At 37.3% G+C, this 22,237-nt stretch overlaps 2 protein-coding genes across 2 annotated transcripts; one reads left to right on the top strand and one right to left on the bottom strand.

The window, feature by feature from the left end:
• Positions 1-338: 338 nt before the first annotated feature.
• On the top strand, positions 339-6,992 carry etfbkmt (electron transfer flavoprotein subunit beta lysine methyltransferase). The gene is made up of 3 exons (XM_063002579.1): positions 339-427; positions 4,408-4,538; positions 4,816-6,992. Exons 1-3 carry the CDS (start codon positions 357-359, stop codon positions 5,163-5,165), a joined length of 552 nt encoding a protein of 183 aa, XP_062858649.1. The 5' UTR covers positions 339-356; the 3' UTR covers positions 5,166-6,992.
• A 2,469-nt stretch (positions 6,993-9,461) lies between these two features.
• On the bottom strand, positions 9,462-22,224 carry si:ch211-106e7.2 (uncharacterized). Its single transcript, XM_062992542.1, has 5 exons — positions 22,008-22,224; positions 18,975-19,174; positions 12,836-16,435; positions 12,691-12,741; positions 9,462-9,819 (listed from the first exon to the last, which is right to left on the bottom strand). Exons 3-5 carry the CDS (start codon positions 16,356-16,358, stop codon positions 9,689-9,691), a joined length of 3,705 nt encoding a protein of 1,234 aa, XP_062848612.1. The 5' UTR covers positions 16,359-16,435; positions 18,975-19,174; positions 22,008-22,224; the 3' UTR covers positions 9,462-9,688.
• Positions 22,225-22,237: the final 13 nt, after the last annotated feature.

Genomic DNA, 22,237 nt, shown 5'->3' with positions numbered 1-22,237 from the left:
AGGTGCCCAGGACCTTTGCTGCTGTTCAACACCCACTTCACCAGATGAACAACCATGTCATATGCCAATAATAATGGCAAGAACAACTGTATAATAACAATACTACATGAACAATATTATGAACAATAATATGAACAACCTGTTCAGCATGTTTACCGTATGTTTCAGCTTCTCTCCTCTTTATTGTTCCTCTTCGTCAGTCAGTGCTCATGTCTCTGCTCACTTTTTAATCTGCCAACAGGCTTTTGAGAGTCAGGCCTTGATAGCAGGTCTCCATAGTGACTGTCATATACAGAACACAATCAGTGTCCAGACCCTCCTCCTCTATGAATGAATGATCAGATCACCAGACTGGAATGTATTTCCAAATTTATCTGCCACCTCTGTCTCAGCAATTCCCACATTGGTTCTACAAGTTGTCACACAGGTTAGTTAACTGATTTATTTTCATAACAAATTACATGACATTATTCAGAGTAATAAAAGTGCAGTAATAAATACATAAACACAAGTTGTGATTCTTAACAACAACTTTGTTTCCAAGATCACTGCACCCTGAGCTTGTCTTTGTCTCTGAAATTGATAGATGGATCTGAGAAGACAAATCAGAACTAGTTGAATGTAGAGCCATCATTTTTGCTAAAGAACCAAATGACAGTGGAAAGGACATTAAAAAGCAGAAGGAATATGTTGCAACCCTAGGGTATATCTAAAACCAATTCTATTTGACCATGTGAAGGAAATAAAAAATTTTTTGACTATATAATATAATATATAAAATATACAGTATATTTTACATTGTTTTTATTTTTTTAATTGGATTCCGGGAGCATTCCAGTATCCAAGCATTCTACTGTAAAATGATTCCTGGATGGATAAATCTTGCTTCTGTCTGGGAACAGAAAATGCATGGCCAGTGGTATTGTGATGGAAGAAAAATTCTATCAATTCCATCCATTCCAGCAAATAGGTTTGTAGAATGAATAATGTAAAATAAATGAGATGCTTTCACCTATGTGGATGTCTGTTGGAAAAGTCCCTTTGCTGTTTCAGCATGACTGTGACCCTGTGCTAAATCATGGTCAGTAAGTACATGGTTTGATGAACTTGTATTGAGGAACTCAACCCCATTAAACACCTTTGGGAATTTATTTAAATGTCTATTGTGAGCCAAGCTTTTACATTTACATCAGTGCCTGACCTCACAAATGCCTGACAAAAAGCCTTACTAGAACAGTGAAGGCTGTCATAGGGTGGCGGCAGAATGTCTTTATATAATCTCTGTATAATAGTGCATAATTTTTTTAATCAAATGTCAAACAAGCTTCTGTTCACATACTTTTGGCCATATAGTGTGTATAGCATTTTAAACTAATAGAACGGTGTGGCATTTATTTAGCTACTACATCTGAAAAGTAGCATGACAATCTTATTACTGTGAATGTAATTAACCTATTGCAGCTTTACTACTTGTAGTGATGCTACAGTACAAAATAACACAAAATAAACCACTACAAATATAGTCTTTTTTTTTTATTTCCGAACAGACAAAACATTTTTGTGTAACAGTTTTGTAAGTCAGCAAGTGAGAATTGTTTTCTGGGAGTGCTGTGTCCAGATTAAAGTGGTCAGTGATTCTAAATGAATGAATACACAGTCATAGATACTGTGAAGCATATACACCGATCAGCCATAACATTAAAACCACCTCATTGTTTCTATGCTCACTGTCCATTTTATCAGCTCCACTTACCATATAGAAGCACTTTGTAGTTCTACAATTACTGACTGTAGTCCATCTAATTCTCTGCATGCTTTGTTAGCCCCCTTTCATGCTGTTCTTCAATGGTCAGGACTCTCCCAGGACCACCACAGAGCAGGTATTATTTGGGTGGTGGATCATTCTCAGCACTGCAGTGACACTGACATGGTGGTGGTGTGTTAATGTGTGTTGTGCTGGTATGAGTAGATAAGACACAGATGGAGTTTTTAAACACCTCACTGTCACTGCTGGACTGAGAATAGTCCACCAACCAAAAGTATCCAGCCAACAGCGGCCTGTGGGCAGTGTCCTGTGACCACTGATGAAGGTCTAGAAGATAACCAACTCAAACAGCAGCAATAGATGATCGATCGTCTCTGACTTTACATCTACAAGGTGGACCAACTAAGTAGGAGTGTCTAATAGAGTGGACAGTGAGTGGACACGATATTTAAAAACTCCAGCAGCGCTGCTGTGTCTGATCTACTCATACCAGCACAACACACACTAACACACCACCACCATGTCAGTGTCACTGCAGTGCTGAGAATGATCCACCACCTAAATAATACCTGCTCTGTGGTGGAGGTATGTAGAGAAACAGATGGACTACAGTCAGTAATTGTGGAACTACAAAGTGCTTCTATATGGTAAGTGGAGCTGATAAAATGGACAGTGAGTGTAGAAACAAGGAGGTGGTTTTAATGTTATGGCTGATCGGTGTACAATAAGTCAAACATTGTCATAGAAAATAAACAGATGCAGACGCGCATGCTCTTAAGTGTCGCTAGATGGCAACTTTTTACCACACAGAATTTTGGGTACTGCCTCTGTAAATATCTGCGCAGGATATGTACTGCACGAACTCTCCCAATGTGATTGGTTACAGGTCAGATCTGCGCATGCGTGCTGAGCATTCCTTTTCACGCGTCCTTACCCGATAGAAGACAAAAAGAGCAAAACATATAACCTGGAGAACTTATGCAGTTTAATCACTGCCGTGTTTGGTGACTTTATATTAGTCTTAGCTCGTTAACTTAAATCTTCCTGGTTTAAGACATTAAACTGTAGTTTATCAGTATGTACAATGGACTTTCTGTTTACCTTTGGACCCACTACTCGCAGTTAGGCAAATTGTTTAGGACTGTTCGACAAAAACAATTTCGGCAGTATATGAGCAAGTGCAAATCAGAACATGAAATAAAGCGATTTATTGAAGAAAACACAGAGATTATCAAAGGCAAAAGTTTAACACCAGAGATTTCATTAAGACTTTTTACACCAAAATGCCGTTTTTGGACTGAGAGACCAGAGCTCTGGCCTTTTCTTGATCCCTTTTGGGCTATATATTGGCCAGGTGGACAGGCACTGGCCAGGTAATAATCTCTGCTTCTTTTGTGAATAATATCATAAATTAGGGATATGTTGATCTTATGCCATACTTGACTGAAACAGACTCAAAAGTCAGACATCGACAGGATTTACTTTATGGTATACTGCTGTATTGTATATTTTTTTTACCTGCAAAGTTTACAGATTTTAAAGTTTAAAGACTTTTGCCAGTCTTTGTTTAATACAAGTACAGTAGACCCTTGAGTTACGAATGGTTTACCATACGAACATTTCGGGTTACGAACCATCTTTTTCAACTTAACGTACGAACAAATTTCGGATTACGAAGAGAAATTCACGAAACACGTGACGTCATGAACAAGTTCACTCCAACCGTGTCTCTCTCTCTCTCTCTCTCTCTCTCTCTCTCTCTCTCTATATATATATATATATATATATATACACTGAGCGAACATTCGGACAGCGGACAGTGTTTTCCGGTGTTTTCTTTATATTTTGTAAAATTCAGTATTAAAATGGCCCCAAAGAAGGTGCAGAGGAAGCGTAGTGTAGAGAAAATGAAAAAAACACAATTTGTTGTTGTATAATTACTCCTGCCAGTAGCTGTCACTGTGTATCAGACAGCGGGGACAGTGAGTGAGAGAGAAGAAGGAACTCGGCTCAGTAAACTATTCTTTCTTTCGTGCAATTACACCTACAAAATACAATACTATTGAAATAAAGAAGGAAATATGAGTTATAGTTGTTTCTGGTAGATACATTTGGTGTGTGTTTTATGTACAGTACTACGTGTATTGTTGTTTATTATTGTTTATTACAGTAATGTCTATTCTATAATTTAAGGGAAAATATACTTGTATTTATAACAAAAAAGGCCATTTAAGACATTAGAAAGGCTAGGTAAGGGAGTGGTTTGGGAGGTCTGGCACAGATTAATTCTATTTACATTATTTGTTATGGGACAAATAGGTCTAACTAACAAACATTTTGACTTAAGAACAGCCCTTTGGAACCAATTAAATTCGTAAGTCAAGGTTCTACTGTATAAGATACCATCCACAACATTTTATTGTAAATTAATCTAATTTAAAATGCATCAAGCCGTTGGTCGCCTGTGATGCCGATCTTTAAAAATAATTTCCTAAAAGCATCTCAGCAAATATGTCAGTATAAGCACTTTTTTGACCTTCCAAACATTTACAGTTCAAGCTGCATCTAGAGTAAACTGTGCTGGAAAAATAATTATGACCTTTATCCTATTACATATTTTACCTGTAAACTTTTTGTTTTAGGTATCTCCTCAACAACCCAGAATTGTCTGCAGGTAAAAAAGTGCTGGATCTTGGAAGTGGCTGTGGCGCATCTGCAATTTCAGCTAAACTGAGTGGGGCTGCTCATGTGGTAGCCAATGACATTGATCCAGGTGATACATTTACTTACATGTACAGCAAATTTAACCAAATAACCATACACAGTGTGTGATGTTCTTGGTGACAAGATGGGCCTTCAACCCTGGTTTGAGGACAGCAAGATGTAGTCAGCCAGAGGAATTTTTATTTCACTACTTGACTGTCATAAAACAGAAAATTGCCTATTTTAAAATATCTCTATAATAATTATTAGGTAAATGTTCCATATTTTGCATAGCTAAGGTTTTCATCATTTGACTACTGAATGACCATTAAGCTTTCTCTTTGTAGTTGCTGCAATCGCCACCCAGATGAACTGTGAGCTGAATGGTTTAGAACCCTTAACCTGTGCAACCAAAAATCTGATTGGTGAAGAGGCTAAAAACTGGGACCTCATCTTGTTGGGAGACATGTTCTATGACGAGACTCTTGCAGATGACTTGCATAAATGGCTCAGAACATGCATTAAGACTTATGGAACTCAAATACTTATTGGAGATCCAGGACGGGCTCAGTTTGAGAGCCATGACATCAAGACACATTTGCATAAACAGGCTCAGTTTGAGTTACCTGACTCAGTTAAGGAGGAAAACTATGGACTGACAAGTAGCACAGTGTGGTGTTACAGACCCGATTCATAAGTTATTTATATAGAAAAAAATATGGCTGCCAAATTATGCTTAACCCTTTGATGCACAAGCTAAGCAAACCCCTTCTAATGCACAACATGGGTCAAAAATGACCCATATTCATCCATTCAAGAATATTTTCATATGCACATTTGTCAGTTATTCATGTATTTCCTGTCTTAGCTAATAAAAGCTATCTACACTAGAATATGTAAACAGCTAGCAAGCAAATAGTATTGGACATATTCAAGATTCAAGAGCCTAATCTTTGGTTGTCTTTCAAAAGATCAGTAAATATGTTTTTGACTACAAACACTTACAAATGTCAGTAGTTTCTGTCAAATTCCATAGTAAATACATAAGGGTCATTTTTGACCCATGTTGTGCATTAGAAGGGTAGTGATACAAAAATGATTTTTATTAAAAAAGTAAAAAATATAAAACTGAAATAAGGATTTGTGATGATCAAAAACAAGTTAATTGAGGAATTCATGGAAGCTTGAATTAATTAATTTATTGCAAAGATGTAGAAAATAAAAACTCAGTTGGGTCACTTTTGACCCAGGTTGTGCATTAAAGGGTTAAGACTGCATACTAGAGACTTACAATGAAAGAGAACTTTTAGAGGTGCTAGCAGCATTCGGCAAAGGAACGAGATATAATAACATGATGGATTGACAAAGCCAAGGAACGAAAAAAGGAAGTCAAATTTGTCACTTTTACTGTCCTGTGTTGTCTTTTCACTGTTAATCAGATGTGTCAGTCTAGTAATACTGTAAACAGCCAGTACATAAGCACCACGTTAAAAAAATTAGTGTGTAATTTAGCACACATTCAGTAATCAGGAGTAGATGTGTCTAGTATAATTGAAGAATTAGAGGGACACCACTGTTCTTAATTTAACTCGTTCCTAATCCTGTCCATCGTCATCACTCTCAACAAGGATTAAAGCATCTTCATCTCTGCCACCTACAGCTCAGTCTCGTCTTTTTGTCGTTGCCACTGCTTTCAAGCCATATAACATGGCAGGCCTCACTACTGTCTTGTAAACTTTCCCTTTAATTCTAGCAGATATCCTTCTATTCCAAATCACTCCTGCCACTACATGCCTTCCACTTAATCCCGCCTGCACTCTCTTCTTCACCTCTCTACCACACTCTCAGTTTGACACGCCTGATACCAAATATTTTAACTCGTCCACATTTTTGCATGACTTGGCCATCGAGCCAAATTGGGCATTCGTGCAGAAAGAGCCTTGGGCAGGAAAATGATAAAGAACACAATAATGACTCTAAAACAGTCCTGTCAAGAGATGGCAGAAACAGGTGGATGGACAATCATCTTTGTCACACTCCATAAATCAGGCCTTTATGACAGAGTGGCAGGATGGAAGCCAGTGTTAGCATGTCAAGTGCTCAGAGATGTTAAGTTCTCTATTTAAATTGCAAATCAGCAAGCAGTATATCTGGCAAAACACAGACACTGAACATCACTTGGCTAATGCCATTCATACAGTCAAACAAAGCAGAGGCAACATTATGCTATGCTGGCGTAACTCCAAGGTCAAGTCTCTGAATGTTCCTCCAATCATGTCTGTGGCACCGACAAATCCCAGCTATTAACCCCATTTAACGTGTGGAGAGGCTAGAAGATGGCAGTTTACAGACATTATTGAATCTGACAGATCTTGAGAGGTTCTGCCATGAATAATGGAATAAAGTATCCAAATCTAGGTCTGAAAAGCATGTAAAGGAAAATTACAAGAAGACTTATTGCTGCCTACAAAGTATTGAAAAAAGGGTCCAAAACTTTGTAAATAAAATTCTTTCATAATTTTCACTTTTGAAGTAACTTGTATTTAAGTACATTTTAAAATACATTTAAATCCAATTGCACAGAATGGGCCTGACTCTGTTGTGAACCTGATCAGTCACTTATTTACATATAATTTGCATCTGACGCCTCAATTCACCGTAATTTAAATACTACACATCCCAATATAAGCAGGTCTAGTAAAGTATTAAGCAGCTTATAGACTGCAAAGATTATAAAAGAATGTAAGAAATTAAAAAAAGAAGGTAGCAGTTAATTGGTTCTTTTTAGTAGTCTTAAGAAGGACTACTATTTAGTAGTATTTATAGAAGGACATAGCTGTCATGAAAGTTAAAACAGTGAAAAGGAGCTTATGGTTCATGGTTTGCAATGTTTTTATAAGTTAATAGTGTAATGTAGGCAAATACAGGCATTTATTTAAAATTAAAAAGATTACACAGCTCGGGCAATTGTGACACAGGCGATGGATGACCTTTCCCAAAAAGCCCATGGTTATGTCAGCAAGAAAGTGCCAGGCCTCTAAACACACTAAAGTTGCAGGGCTTTGTAGACAGAAAGCACATGTGCCTGACCACCCTTCCTGCACACCAGATCTGTCTCCTATTAAAAATGTATGGCACATTAGGAAAAGCAGAATCAGACAACGTCTACCACAGACGGTTAAGTAGCTAAAGTCTTCTATAAAGCAAGAATGAGCAAAAATTCCCCTGACAAAACAATTAGTATCCAGAGTTCCCAAATGATTAAAGTTTATTTAATAGGAAATGTGATGTAACACACTGGTAAACATATGTCACAACTTTGAGTGTGTTGTAGTCATCAAATTCTAAATCTGTTTACAAAATACAAAGATCAGTAAATCGTTTTTATTCATTATTTTTGTTACATTTCAAAAATGTTCCAGCTTTTTTGGAAATGGGGTTTGTACGCTAAATTGTAGACAGTGTAAAAACTACGTGTAATGCATTTCGTTATTAATATTACTATTTATTATTCTAAATAATTGAAGATTTAATTGCAAATAAAGCAGTTGTTAGGGTGTATCGTACTAGTTCATTCAATTCTGCATGCACTTTTACTAGACATGAGTTTAAAAACACACAGATACACCAAAGATAAAACTGATAAACAAGAACAAGTAATCTGTGCCCAGCTTACCATCAGATTTAACTGTATGCAGCTTTGATAAATATGGGCCACTGTTTTCTTAGATACAAGCAACCTCATTAACCTTGTAGCCTACTCGAGTTTAGCAGGGGAAAAGTTACACTGTACTTATTAGGAAATTAGTAACAAAGACTGTATGAAAGCCCATACAAGCATTAATAAAAAGCTTTATATTCTACTAAAATTAAGATTTTAGCTTTGCTCTGAAATTTTTTGCCCATTCTTGCTTGATACAAGATTTCAGCTGTTCAGCGGTCTGTTACTGTTGTCTGATTTTTTTCTTCATGATGCTCAATACATTTTCAATAGGGGTCAGATCTGGACTCACACTCACTCATGTTTATAAAAAGCCTGTTTCCTATCAATAAACTAAGATATTCATACTTTAACTTGGTGTCTTGTCTGGGTGCTTTCCATGTGAAGAAGATTAAACAAATGATTCTTCTCCTGTGTCAGGGTCCATCACCTCTGACATTGGTGACAAGTGTGCATCATGAATCCTGGTTAAGTTTTTTATACGAGTTCAAGGGACAGGAACACGTCATGGCTTTTGAGTAAACCTAACATACTATGACATGCTGGCTTTTGCAGTTTGCAGTGTAAATAGTCCTTTTCATCTTTGGCACAGATAACTCAACATTCATTTTTGTTTTCTAAAAAACAAGCTAAAATGTGTAGTGTGAACACTGTAATCTTTCCAGCGTTTTTAGTCTTGGGTCCAGAAAACGCTAATATTTCTGGTTGTAATTCTTGATGCAGCAGCAGACTGTGTTCATTGACAATAATTTCCCAAAGTACTTCCAAGGTCATGAAGCTATATTCATTACAGTAGCACAAGTTTCTCATGCAATGCCACCTGAGGACTTAAATGTCCTCAGAGAAATCTAAATCTGCAGAGATTTAATTAATATTCCTAAACCTTTTGATAAGCACTGTAGATGGTGAAATACTCTTTTCTTAATCTGTTAAACTATTTACTAAACTGATGAAAGCTAGTAAACCTAGACAGGTTGAAAAGACTAAGGCTTTCTTATTGAATCACCTATTAAAGATAATTAAGGAACTAAACATACCATCTCACTACATTTACATTAACCACTAAACTAATTTTACCATGTCAGCTAGACCCATACCATATCTTGCCAGTGGGTTACTGTCCCTTCTGTGCTGAAAATTGTCCATCTGTCAAAATACATCTGGTCAGTATTGTTTTCTTCTCAAAATCATCAGTGTGTATGTAAGAGGTAGGTGTACTTACTGCCAACATAGTTGACATGTACTAAATAAGAAAATGGTTTAGGTGGCACATTATACTACAAAAAATTCAACTGTTTAATCTTCAAATAAAATATATACAGAAAAATATACAGACTGGCAAAAGAATATATATATATATATATAGACCTTTTAAAGCAACATCATTCATGTGTACCTGATGTATTAGCAGTCTGTGTTATAAAGGCCACATCCCTGTCTCTTTTAGGCCACAGAGTAACATTCAGTGGTCATGACTGCATAATTATCAGTGCTGTTTTCTAATTAGGCAGTCTTTGCTTTTTTTCATATTTCCGTTTGAATTCTAGAAATGTGCTGGATGATGCAGATATATCTGCTTTTACTGAGGACTCAAGACGCCGTTTCTTCTTTGGGCTGACACACCATGCACCTACCAACAGATTAAAAGTTTACATGCATTATTACAATAAATTACATACTGTCAAGCTGATCATGAGAGTTACATGCACTTTAAAAATCTGACCATCCGTGTACAGTTAGTCACTGTGTTTGTAGACCAATAGCGGTACTTTATTTTAATGCATTTTCTCCCCATTTTCCTCGCAATTCAGCGCACTCAATTTTTTGTCTTCTGCTGCTACCAGAGATACCAGATTGCATCCGAGGAGAGCACGTCGCTGTACACGCCTCTTCTGACACGTGTACAGCCCTCCTCTTCTCGCCCCTGTCATTTGCCAATTATGCCCGCCAGATGGCGCCCAGCTGACCGGTGGCAACACCGAGTTTCAAACCGAGGAGTTCAGAAACTCGGTGCTGGTGTGCTAGCGGAATATCCCGGTCGCCACCTGGGCCAAGAGGTACTTTTTAAATTAAGTTGTTAACAATAATAATAACACAATTTTACACTGTATTATTTAAATTAAATTAAAACCAGATGGTTTGATACTTCACCTACATGAAGACATTTTTTAGTTAAGCTGTTAATAATATTTTTATGATAGCAGGTGGTACCAACACAGTTTTTAAATGAACAAGTGTGAGAGAGGTTAAGCTGTTGATGCACGGCAAAAACACTTTTGTTCTGGCTTTCTGTTGTCTATGGAGTGAGGCTGTCCCGCTTACCGTGGTGCTGCACTACCTTTAGCAACATGCAGCTCTCAGAAATAATGCTTTTTGCCATTAATAGCTGTACCCAAAAGTTTCATCTAATTAAACCTTGACACTGTTTGCTACTGACCTTTTCAAAGCCCCACCAATTAGACAAACAATTTATATGATGTAGTTAAAAGTGAAGCATAGACATGATTGGAAGAATCTGATTCTCACGGTTTCACAAAACCCTCAACTGTTGTGTTTCATTTTAAATTGAAACCACAGCATTGTGAGAACAATACACCATGACAATTAGAGAGCTGAGATTGGGTTTGCATTATAAATAGCTAATCTTGTATTTACTAATCCTGGAATCACTTGTCATGGCTTCATAGCTCTTTAATAATAGTTAATGCTTCCTTTAGTTGAAGCAATATAGCTTCAATAACCCATTTATCTGTTTGTCGTCTTATGTTTCCAAAGGACAATCATTGCGATGCATTCCAATACATTTTATACAAAACTGCAGGTGAATAAATGCATATGTGGCACAGGAAGTCATAACATCCACCCAGCCTTGCAGTTAAAGATGTGTCATCATGTTAAAGTAACCTTAAAACTAACACCTATCCATTGCAGGGGAAGACGAGCACAATCAGTTGATTTGCTGTTAAAATGTATTTATCTTAATAGTGGAATTAACTCAATGTCACCTGTATATCAGAACTAGTGGTATTAGCATCCCAAATTATTTTAAAAAGGTGTAAATGCCCTGAATTTTTAAGGACTTTGTTAGAAGACAGACAGCACATTCATTGTAGCAGGAAACAAGAAAATTCCAGTAAAAGTGCATATTTAATAACCGATTACTGGCTAAATCAGTTATTCAGTCAGTTTAATGGATTCATCAAAATCAGATACTGGCTATACTCTTATTTTAGTTATCAGAGTAAGCTGATTGTTCATGATCTCTTGAACAACAATATAACAGGTTTAACAACGATCAGTAGGGATGTCCCGATCCGATCTCACAGATCGGGATCGGGGCCGATCAAGGCATTTTTAACTGATCGGAAATCGGCTTTACTAATGCCGATCATAACCCGATCTTTTGTTTTACGTCAGCATGTCTGCTGTCCAACAGCAATGTAATGTCTGCAATGCGAGCGTTTCACGAGGCGGTGGGAGCAGAGCCGCGTTCATTACTGTAGAATTTTACTGTTTATATGGTGTGTGAGTCGAGGATCACTCCGGTTTACAAAACAATAACTTTTAATCCGAGTATGAAAACTTCAGGACCATAACATACAGCTTTTACGAGTTTACGTGTTACAAGACTGAACGACATCTCAGTATCAAGCACTCTGATTGGCTTAGTTATGTAACCGAGCGTCGTAGTGATGCACTCGCTTAATAAAGAAATAAAATACACGGTATATTCACCAATTGTCGGGAGCAAAACACTTTATTAACTTATTCTGTTCCGAATAGCGGACAGCCAGAGCCGAGCACGCTATCCCATGCACTATGGAAGCCCCAAAGGGTCAAAACACACTCACTTTGCGTAGACCCGTCCATCAAACCACTGTCACAATACAAGCACTTTAAGAACGGGCTTTCCTTTATAACAAAAGAGTGACTTTCCATTTTATTTTGGTATTCAGGTTTTACTGTAATGCTGTTAAGTAACTTATTTGTTTTTTTATATTCAAGTTAAGCTGCTACACCACTTGTGAGTGGAGATTTTTGTTCATTTTTAGTGTATCACTGCATTAAACAGAATTATGTTCTTTGAATATAAAGTTCAAAGTGAAACTGTAATTCTCTCACTTCATTTTTACTACAATGCTGCACTAGGTTTGTTTACTTTTATTTTGTAAAAGAACATTAAGCAATAGCTTGGATGCAGGCAATTTTTTTCCTACAGCACTGCAGAGCTATTCAGTTGTTAAACATGTACATTGGATTAATTTGAATAACTAATGTACTTGAAGTGTGCACTGTGTAAACAGTATTATCTAGTTCTTATCTAGACAATATCTAGAAAATACAAGTATCGGTTTGAGAATCGGTATCGGATCGGGATCAAAATTAAAGATCGGGAACAAAAAAACGTGATCGGGACATCCCTAATGATCAGATTATTAATGTGCATGCAAACTCACTCATTCACATATATGCCAGCTTAAAATGTATTAAAAATGTATACCTGGTGATCTCCATGGTCTTTTCGTCCCAGTTATGTTTTTAGCGTTTGAACCTGGCATTTAAATAAAAAAAATATATAACCATACGATAAAAAAGCTTAATAGATAATAAAGATGTAATGGAATGCAAAAAGATGCAATACTTACCAAAGTCTGCACTGGCAGACTGATCAGCTTCCATGGAAGAAACAGACTCACTTAAGTTAAAAGAGTCTGGCAAAACTCTGAAATCCAGGGCAAGGTTTGAATCATCTTTACTTTCTGTCCTAGTATGAGGCTGCTTTACAAGTGAACCATTTGTTTTTTTCTTGTCATTCACACAATTCTGTCTCTTAAGTAATGCTAACTTTCTTTTTTGTTTTAGCTTCCTAATTTTATCCTCTCTGGTTGAATGAAGTCTTTCCTTTGATTGATCTGGATTTCTCCGTTGGTCAGCCAAGGGGAGTTTACTTTTATACTTTGTAGATTCTGACAGCAAGGATTTAATCAGATCAAATGCTGATGATTCACATGATGTCACAGATTTGTCAGCAGCATTCTTTTCTGAATCAGAACTGATTGTACATTTTTGTTTTTCTGATTCGTTGACAAACTTCTTTGAAGACATATAGCTTTTCTTACAGGCACTTAAATTCCGTTGTTTGGCGTTCTTTTTTCTACTAGTGCTTGGATTTTTATTGCAATCTGAACCTACTCTTATATTAAGAGTTTCTGGTGGATGAAGCACAGTATTTGATGTCCTGATTCCAGAAAAACCTTTCCTTAAATAACCATTAGTTGTTGTAGGTTTCTTTTGCCTTAGGTGAGATGAGCCATATAATGCAAGATTTATTGTTTTTCCATCAGTATTGTCCTCTGGAGTTGTGAACTCTTTTCCATTACCGTTCAATCGAAGACTGGCATTATCTGTAGATAAATGTAGGGACTTGTCAAATGCATGTTGACTGCAACTGTTGTGGTGGGTCCTCCCCTTTTTACTAGTGTCAGATCTGTAACACTTGCTGTTCTCTGTGAATTGTTGTGACCCATGTGGCAAATCAGTCAATGACTCAGACACTGCATTTGCAATTTTTAAAACCTCCTGGTAGTCAGAGATGACGTCAACAATCTTTATCTCATCCACACTGGAATCATTTAGAATTGCCTTTTGCTCACACATGCAGTGCCCCCGATTTCTGTAACCTAAAACTTTAAACCATTTAGCAACGCAACAGTAGCTCTCTGTTTGAGTTATTTTAAATACGTGGTATAAACTTTTGTTTTCTTTCTCCGTTTTCATTTCTGTTTTGGTTTGAATTTTATCCCCAGACTGGTCAGATAAGTCTGTGATGACTAGACCTTTGCTATTCAAGTTATCTTGTTTTGTGTACACTTCCTTCTCCTTTGGCTCCCGTGCAAACACTTCCTTGGATTCATCTGGTGAGAGGATGCTAATTTGAACACATGCAAAGGGATCAAAGGCTGCATTTTTACTTTTGTCTAGCTGAGGATTCATAGCTGACGTAAGTGGAGGTAAAATTTTCCCTTGTTCAATATTCATCTGGCAGCCACTCACAGCTGGTAAGTTATCACCTGATGACTCCTGCAAAGATGTTTCAATACTTTGGGTTGCACTAAAATTATTCACTTTATCGTTATCCTCAGTTTCAGTCAGTTCTTCTGATGATGTGCTTTTTATTATGACATTTTCACCATTATTACTGCTCATCATTGAAGATAGTGTAATTCCTTCTTGTCCTACTATGACACAATTTGTTTCTTTGTTTTCATTATTTATGCACAGTGGCTCTGTTCTTAATACTTTGTCTTCAAGGACACCTGAAGGTCTTTCATGCTCAGGTGGTAATGGTTTAGGCTGCTCTACTTCTGCGTTTGTTTTCTTGTCTGCATCTGTCTTCTCCTTTTCAAACTTTTCAAAGTTCCTCTGCACCTTCTCCAGTCCATCATTTAGTTTTGGTTTGCTACGTGAAGTCATAAACAATGATGAATACTCATTATCATCAATATCAGGAGGTTTTTCACTCAGATTTAACCAGGTTGACTTGTACATCGTTTTTGGTGGTGCATCATCATGTTTTAAGATGTGAAATTCTGCTGCAACTTGATCCATTTTTTCTTTTGAAATTGCTTTGAGGATCACAGAATCTTTCTTTCCATTGTAAAGAATGACTTCTTTCATGATGTTAACATAAAGTCTGGATTTTGACTTATTGCATAAATTCTGATAATCTCCATTCCAGTACAATTTTAGAATCTCTTGTGTAAGACAGGAAAAGGGAAGATCCTTTTGGTGCTGCTTTTCCATCTGCTCTAGTTTTATTATCAATGTGTGCAATCTCTGAAGAGACCACTCAGTTACTGGTATGGTAGAAGCCTTGTCAGGTAGTTCACTACTCAGTCCAGTTACTGTTTCTTCAGCACTGTTGTGGCCATCATGTTGATCAGAAACATCAGTACTGCACAAATCCTCAATCTGAGAGGACTGTATCTTCTTCTCCATACTGAAATAAGTCACTGATTTTTCCCTTTTGCTGGAAAGTTGTTCAGTTTGCTCTTCAGCCTCTACATGCTGGAAAACTCCACTTGCCGGGATTGTTTGTAATTGAAACCCATGCTGAATATTGGTTTGTTCTGCATCATCCAAGGATTTCAAGCTGTTAATAGAAAATTCTTCATTCCTAGGATGCTTTTCACCCCCAGCGCTCTGAGGAACTGATATTGATTCTGATTCCAATTCTTGTGGAATATCTTTTAGCTCTGCATTGTTCAACGATTTCAAACCATTAGTGGAAAATTCTTTAGCATTAGCATGCGTTCCAGTCTCAACTTGCTGAGAATCCCCATTGGCAAATATTGATTCTGATAACAATTCATTTGGAATATCTGTTTGCACATCATCAGTCTTTGATGGTATTAAATGATGAGGCTTTTTCGGCACAGATCTTGGTTCAAGGCCTCTTTCGTTCACATTGGTAAATACATTTGACTGTGTGACACCTCCAGCTACCTGCTGTTTTAATGGTGTAACAACAGCAATAGCTTTCTGAGGCACATACTTTTGCTGATTGTTCTCTTTAGACATGCAAATGTCTTGAAGTTTGATTACTTTATCTGGAGTCAAAATAACCGGTCTAATATTTCCATTATGAATCCTCATCTCTTGCTGGATGCAGTGATTGGACAAGTTAGTACAAGTATTCACATGCTGCGGTATGATAGAGTTATTCCAGTTTCCTTCGAGAGACCTAGAATTCACAAACATCTGCATTCTTACAGGCTGTTGTGAACTATTCATGGCTAGTGGGGCAGACAATGCATTTGGGTGGTAAAATGGATTATTTGAAATGCAAGAGTCATCATTGCTTATTATGTGGTTTATAGCATTCTTTGGATTTAGGTATTTTTGAAGCAAAGGCTTCCCACCAGCGACAGAAGTTTTTTCTAAACTCTGTCCAGTCTGTATTTGAACCAACCTTATGGAGGTCTCCCACTGAGGTGTTTTCTGATTATATTCACTGGTGTGTTGAGGCTGTGTCAGAATGTGGACACTGGTAGCTTGTAGAGTTGACCTGTCCCAGTTAATTCCGGCTGTTTGTCCTTTATTTGAAAAGCTTTCCTTGTCCTTCACAGTTGACACAGTTGGATCTCCAGATCCACCGAACATTTCCATTGTTTAATGACCATAAATTGGATTGCATTCTCTTCTAATTATGGCCAACACATCAACAGAATCTGTGGTGATACATGCTAGAAAAAATAAAAATAACAAAATGTCATATTACAAATATTTTAATTAAGGTAAGACATAAATGCTTTTCAATAAGTACAAATATAATTAAATCAAAAAACACGATATTTACACAGAATATTTAAAAAGTTATTAACCTCAAATTCACACAGGCAGAATTTTGGCCTCACATTGTTATTTAATCATTGCTTCTGGACATTCTTGACCTCCTGGCTTTACAAGGTTGTGAGATTACATTAAATTACATTAACATGGCCGCTCAGGTGGCGCAGCGGTAAAAAGACACACTGCAACCAGAGCTGGATTCTGAGTACCTCGTATCGAATCCAGCTCTGCTTCACCGGTTCGAAGCGGAGTGGCTGTATGAGCAACGATTGGCCGGTTGCTCAGTTGGGGGGTGGGACAAAGAACCGAATGTGGGTCTCTCTCTGTCAAAATGTGATTACGACCTCTGCCGGCTGATTAGCGGCGCCTGCACAAGAGATGAGGAAGAGTGCCCTTAGGGTGTGTCTCTCCGCATGCAACGGTAGGTGGCGCCAAACTCATAAACGTGTGGGTGGCAAAAATGCATCCGACTGCTGCCCATGTTTCGGAGGGGATATGGGTTAGCTTCGATCTCCTCGGTCAGGGCAGGGTTCGGCATAGACAGAGAGGAAGCACGATGCAAATTGAACAATTGGATGCGCTAAAGGGGGAGAAAAAGGGGAAAAATATATATATATATTTTTTAATTACATTAACATAAATGTGCTGTTAAAAGAAATTATTAAAAGCTGCTGACTGCTCGAGAAACAGGGAAGGGGTTTTTACCCTTTTTAGCCAGTGACCACTTTTTAGATTTCGTGACCATACCACAACCTTACTTCCTACCATGTGGGCTATTTTCCAGTGCACAGCTGTAAGTATGTGCATATTTTACATAATGCTGCTTGCAATTGTTTAAATATCAAAAGTAATTTATTGGTACTGTAGCTAATAAAACTTTTACCTGAGACTATGAGAAGAGATTAAAATAAAAGTTTAAGTCAACAGAATTCAGAACGCCCCCCCCCCCCCCCCCCCCCCCCAAAAAAAAACCCCAACAAGTTGTCAATAAAGTTCAATCTATCTGACCTGCAGCTTTCATGTAGCTAAGTGTTTAATCCAAGTAACCTAAAAAAAATATTCGTTTCCTATATAGATACAAGACCACTGATTAAAGACATTGAGTGTACATTGAGTGTGTTAAAGATATTACCAAAGTCATTATTTTTTAACTTTAGACACCCGCTTGCTTGTGTCATTCTTGCCAACATGTACAATAATAATAATAATAATAATCAGCTTTACTGTTTGGTATTCAGCCAGTACTGATGGAAGCTTTCTATTTAATTCAGAGACTGTGATATTTGCATCACATCGCACTAAAAGTTTCTGTTTTTTTACCCCCCTTAACAGTCATCTTCAATGATGAGGGTGTTTGCAGTGACTTTGCTGTGGTGCTGTGATGCTGTGACTAGCTGACACTTCTGACTCTTTTTGTGTTATGTTCACTATATTTGGGAATCTCACCAAGGCCTTACAGTGGTTTAAATCTGTTTTGCAACTGAAGCGAATGATAGGATATTCTGATATAGTTTTGTGTTGTGATCTCTAGGCAGCAGTGTAAGCTTTAGTTATTTGCTGTGGTTTCTAAGGGGTAGAAGACAGGACTACAGAGCTATACATGGCACGGCGTGTGTTTCAGAGGTCTGTGTCCTGTAGCACCCTATATAGTAGTGCGTTACTTTTCTTTTCTTGTTGGCTGCTAGGGAAGCTGGGGAGTACCTATATCCCTCGCTAGCTTCAAATGTTCTTATCCCCACCTCCTTTACGTAGACTGATAGCACGAGTGACTGTTGTGACCAGTCAGGTGAAACCACCACCATATAAAGGTGTGTATTGTCATGGAAAAATGTGGTGAGAATGCAAAAAAAGTCAAACAGTACCAACAGACTGGATTGAAGAAGCATTATGAAAACACAATAGTGGGTTCTTACAGTAGTATATAAGCTGAAGAACAAAGAACAGAACTGGGGCCTCTTTTTATACTGCTCTAGTCACATTACAGTTTTAACACTTGGGTGTTGGACTTTGGAACCTCAATTCTGTGATAACTGTTGTTCCTTATCTGCTTACATCATTTTACAGCAGTTTAACGACAGACATTTTTTTTTATCTCTGTGCATTCCATTCCCAGCCAGACTCCAAGCACCAACATGACTATAAGGCTTTAATGCACAAATCAGCATAATTCTAATATTCAGATTATACTAAGCATAAAATCTAATCTTTCCATAACAGTATACACCCACTCTCGAGCTCTGTGTTGGAGCGTGAGTAAATGGGAGTAGGTGCGTACCCTAGCCAGAGTGGCAATGGCTGTGTTTTCATCAAGGCATGCATGTAGTAGCAGTCTTAGACGTGTGGAACTAGCAGTCTTAGACGTGTGGAACTAGCATAACTATAAAGCTTTCCTCACCCTAATCTTATTAAATGGCCAAGCAGGCCAGCACTTACTGGGCGGCCGGAGGGAGAAGCGGCATGCCGGTTCAGACCGAAAAAGGGTGGTAAGTCGTGCTGGATATGAACTGGTTGTCAGCCCGCTGGAGCAGCTATATTCCGGCCTAAAGTCAGGGGTGGTCGTCTTTGCTCTCTCGTCTAAGGGGGTCAATGCAAGAACCGATGGTGGTCTAGTCAATTGCAGAGATGCTGCTCTTCTGTCAAAAGAAATGTACTTGTGGTTTTAATAAACTTGCATACACTCGCATATCCAAACCAAATGCACCAACCGGGATGTAATTACAAACAATAATAATAAAACAAAATCATAACAAACCAAACATCTATTACACCAATGCATTAGTTCTTGGGAGTCTAGTTTTCTCCATGTTTGATACAAACACAGTGAAATATCTGGTCCAATCTTCTTTGACTTTCCACAAATATGTTTCTACAAATATACAAATATGTATAATTTCTGACATAAGTTCTAATCATAAAGTCTGACATTTATACCCTGTTTACTAACTTATCAAATGAGTCGTTTGGACTGCTATAATGCTTTATAATTGAAATGCATGGATTATAGGTCCCATTTAAGGTAAAAAATAAATCTGAAATGATTCATCATGGTCAGATTTTTACATCACAAAAACCTTTTGAAAAAAATGGGTCATGCTGGATGCAAATAATATGACAATGAGGGACAAGAGCACCACACCTGAAGCAAGTTTAAGTTAACCATTGGTAACTCATTGGTTAAGGTGCTAGACCAATTACTGGCAGGTCACTGATTTAAGCCCAAACACTGCCAAGCTGCCACTGTTGTGTTATTTTGAGGCCCTTTACCCTCAATTGTTTGCATTGTATTCAGATATAACTGTGAGTCGCTTTAGCGTCTACTAAATGTGTTTGTTCAAGTCAAATGCTCATTTTAATGACAGTTTTGTAAATCAAACACAATTTTGCATTTGAATTTTTTGCAACTTTGAAGAATAACGTTGCCATAAATTTTATGATTGATTAGTTGGTAATTTCACAGTAATATGATGTTAGGTTTCTGTTGTTCGCTAAATAAACTAGATAATGTGGACTCAACACAGAATTGATTTTGGTATCCTGGCCATGGGAAAGAAGCCAAGACCAACAGACACAGACAAAACCAAATTATTTACAGAATATAGAATTTTTATAATGATTAAAACACAAGATATTAGTTCATCTCTTTTTTTCCTCCTGTTTTGCTTAGGATGGACAACAAGTGGAGGCTTTTGTAATTTCTCCTGAGAACATTTTTCTGGAAAAACAAAGTTATCAATTCTGTTGTGTGTGTGCATGTCACTGTGTGTGTGGAGCTGTGCATATAAGGTCATATAAGGTTCTGAAACAGAAGGACAAAATTTCTACAGACTTTGAATATGGGGATTCATAAACAAACGTAACTATGAGTTATGAATATAACTGTGGTGGTTTTCTTAACATATGTGATTATTTAAAACAATGTTTTTATATTTTAACCACTGTAAATGTTTCCAGTCTATTTTACAAATTGCCTCTGACATGAAACCCAAAATGGCATGTACAGGTTGTTACATAGTTCATCTTCCAGTTTGAATTGTAAATAGATGTCAACGCCTATTTCTGTGCTCTGCGTAGGGTACTATTTTCATTCTATTTAATAGAATGAATTTAAACTACAACTTTTACAGTTCTATTTAAACTACAACAGCACCACTGTTTAAATACTGTTTAAAAACAAAATACACCTTTGTAACGATTCAATTTTATTCTTTAATATCAGAACTGCTCTGATATACTCTTTTTTTTTTTTTAAACTGTAATGCTTTTTGTCCCTCTGCTAATGCAATGATTCTTTAGAGTTCATGAATTTCTTCCTTGTTTAATAGACACAATGATGTCAATGGTCCACTTTCTTTGACAAATTGTTCTGAGGGTTTGTTTGTTTATTAGGATTTTATCGTCATGTTTTACACTTTGGTTACATTCATGACAGGAACGGTAGTTACTCATTACACAAGATTCATCAGTTCACAAGGTTATATCGAACACAGTCTTGGACAATTTAGTGTCTCCAATTTACGTCATGGGGAGAACATGCAAACTCCACACAGAAAGGACCTGGACCGCCCTACCTGGGGATCGAACCCAGGACCTTTTTGCTGTGAGGCGACAGTGCTACCCACTTAGCCACCGTGCCGCCCTGTTCTGAGGGTAAATAACAGTTAACACAATGTTTGCTCACAGACAATATGAACTACTGATTTGTGTGAGTTCTTGAACTGTTTTAGTAGTGGCTCTTGTGTTTGAGTAACCCCCCCAAATAGCAAGTCAAGGAAAAACTCCCTAAATATTACAAGAACGAACCCCTTAAATAAAACAATAATCATTTTAATTCTAGAGGACTAATATGGATAAATAAGTTGGTCTCCAGTCACTGTTAAAATGTGTTCTACGTATACCTGTTTTATTAATGCTTTGTATTTTTTGAAAAATGTGATATTCATCTTGTGACGACTTTTACCATCAGATGTCACCACAGGTAAGACTTAATTATTAAAACATGAAGGCATTAACTTTATTCAACAATAGCACAATGATAAAGATGCGCCCCTATGAACTAGTGGCGCGAGTTCATTTAACGTCGGCATTCATTCTCAAGGACAATATTATATATATATATATATAGTCCTTGAGAATAAATATATATATATATTACAATGACAAAAGTTCTGACATTTAAACCAAGTTCACTTTTGTACAGATGAGCTGTGTTTCTTCAAAAGAAAGTGTACATGTAAAAGCTGCACTTACACAACACAGCATGAACGCTAAGCACACCGAGTTAACAAAGACGTGCGTGTTTAGACCTAATAAAACCGCACTTTCTAACACTGATAATACTACTGTGCGCGGTTTTAAGTGGAATGAAACGGAATTCTAGTAGGTTCCATGAGGAAAGAGTGGAAACAAGCTTGAAAACACATGCTACCTTATGAAAATGGAGCAGCGGAACAGTTTGCATAAACTTACAGATTCGGTTCTCTGAAGAAGTGGCGACTATTCTTTCTACTCCGGATATCACACCACACCACACTGTTAGAAAAGGTGAATTACATAGTTGTTTGTCGTCCTACTGATACTTTACAGCGCCAGTCAGATTTATATCGCTCCCACGGTTCCTAAGTAAAACTTCGATTACCCGCGGGTTTAACCTGTTAACAACACACAGAAATGCGTCAGTCATCTCCGTCCGCCTATTT

This window comes from Trichomycterus rosablanca, chromosome 1 (genome assembly GCF_030014385.1).
Source record: "Trichomycterus rosablanca isolate fTriRos1 chromosome 1, fTriRos1.hap1, whole genome shotgun sequence".
Classification (NCBI taxonomy): domain Eukaryota; kingdom Metazoa; phylum Chordata; class Actinopteri; order Siluriformes; family Trichomycteridae; genus Trichomycterus; species Trichomycterus rosablanca.
The sequence above is the reverse complement of the archived record's forward strand: the minus strand, read 5'-3'. Positions and strand labels throughout refer to the sequence as shown.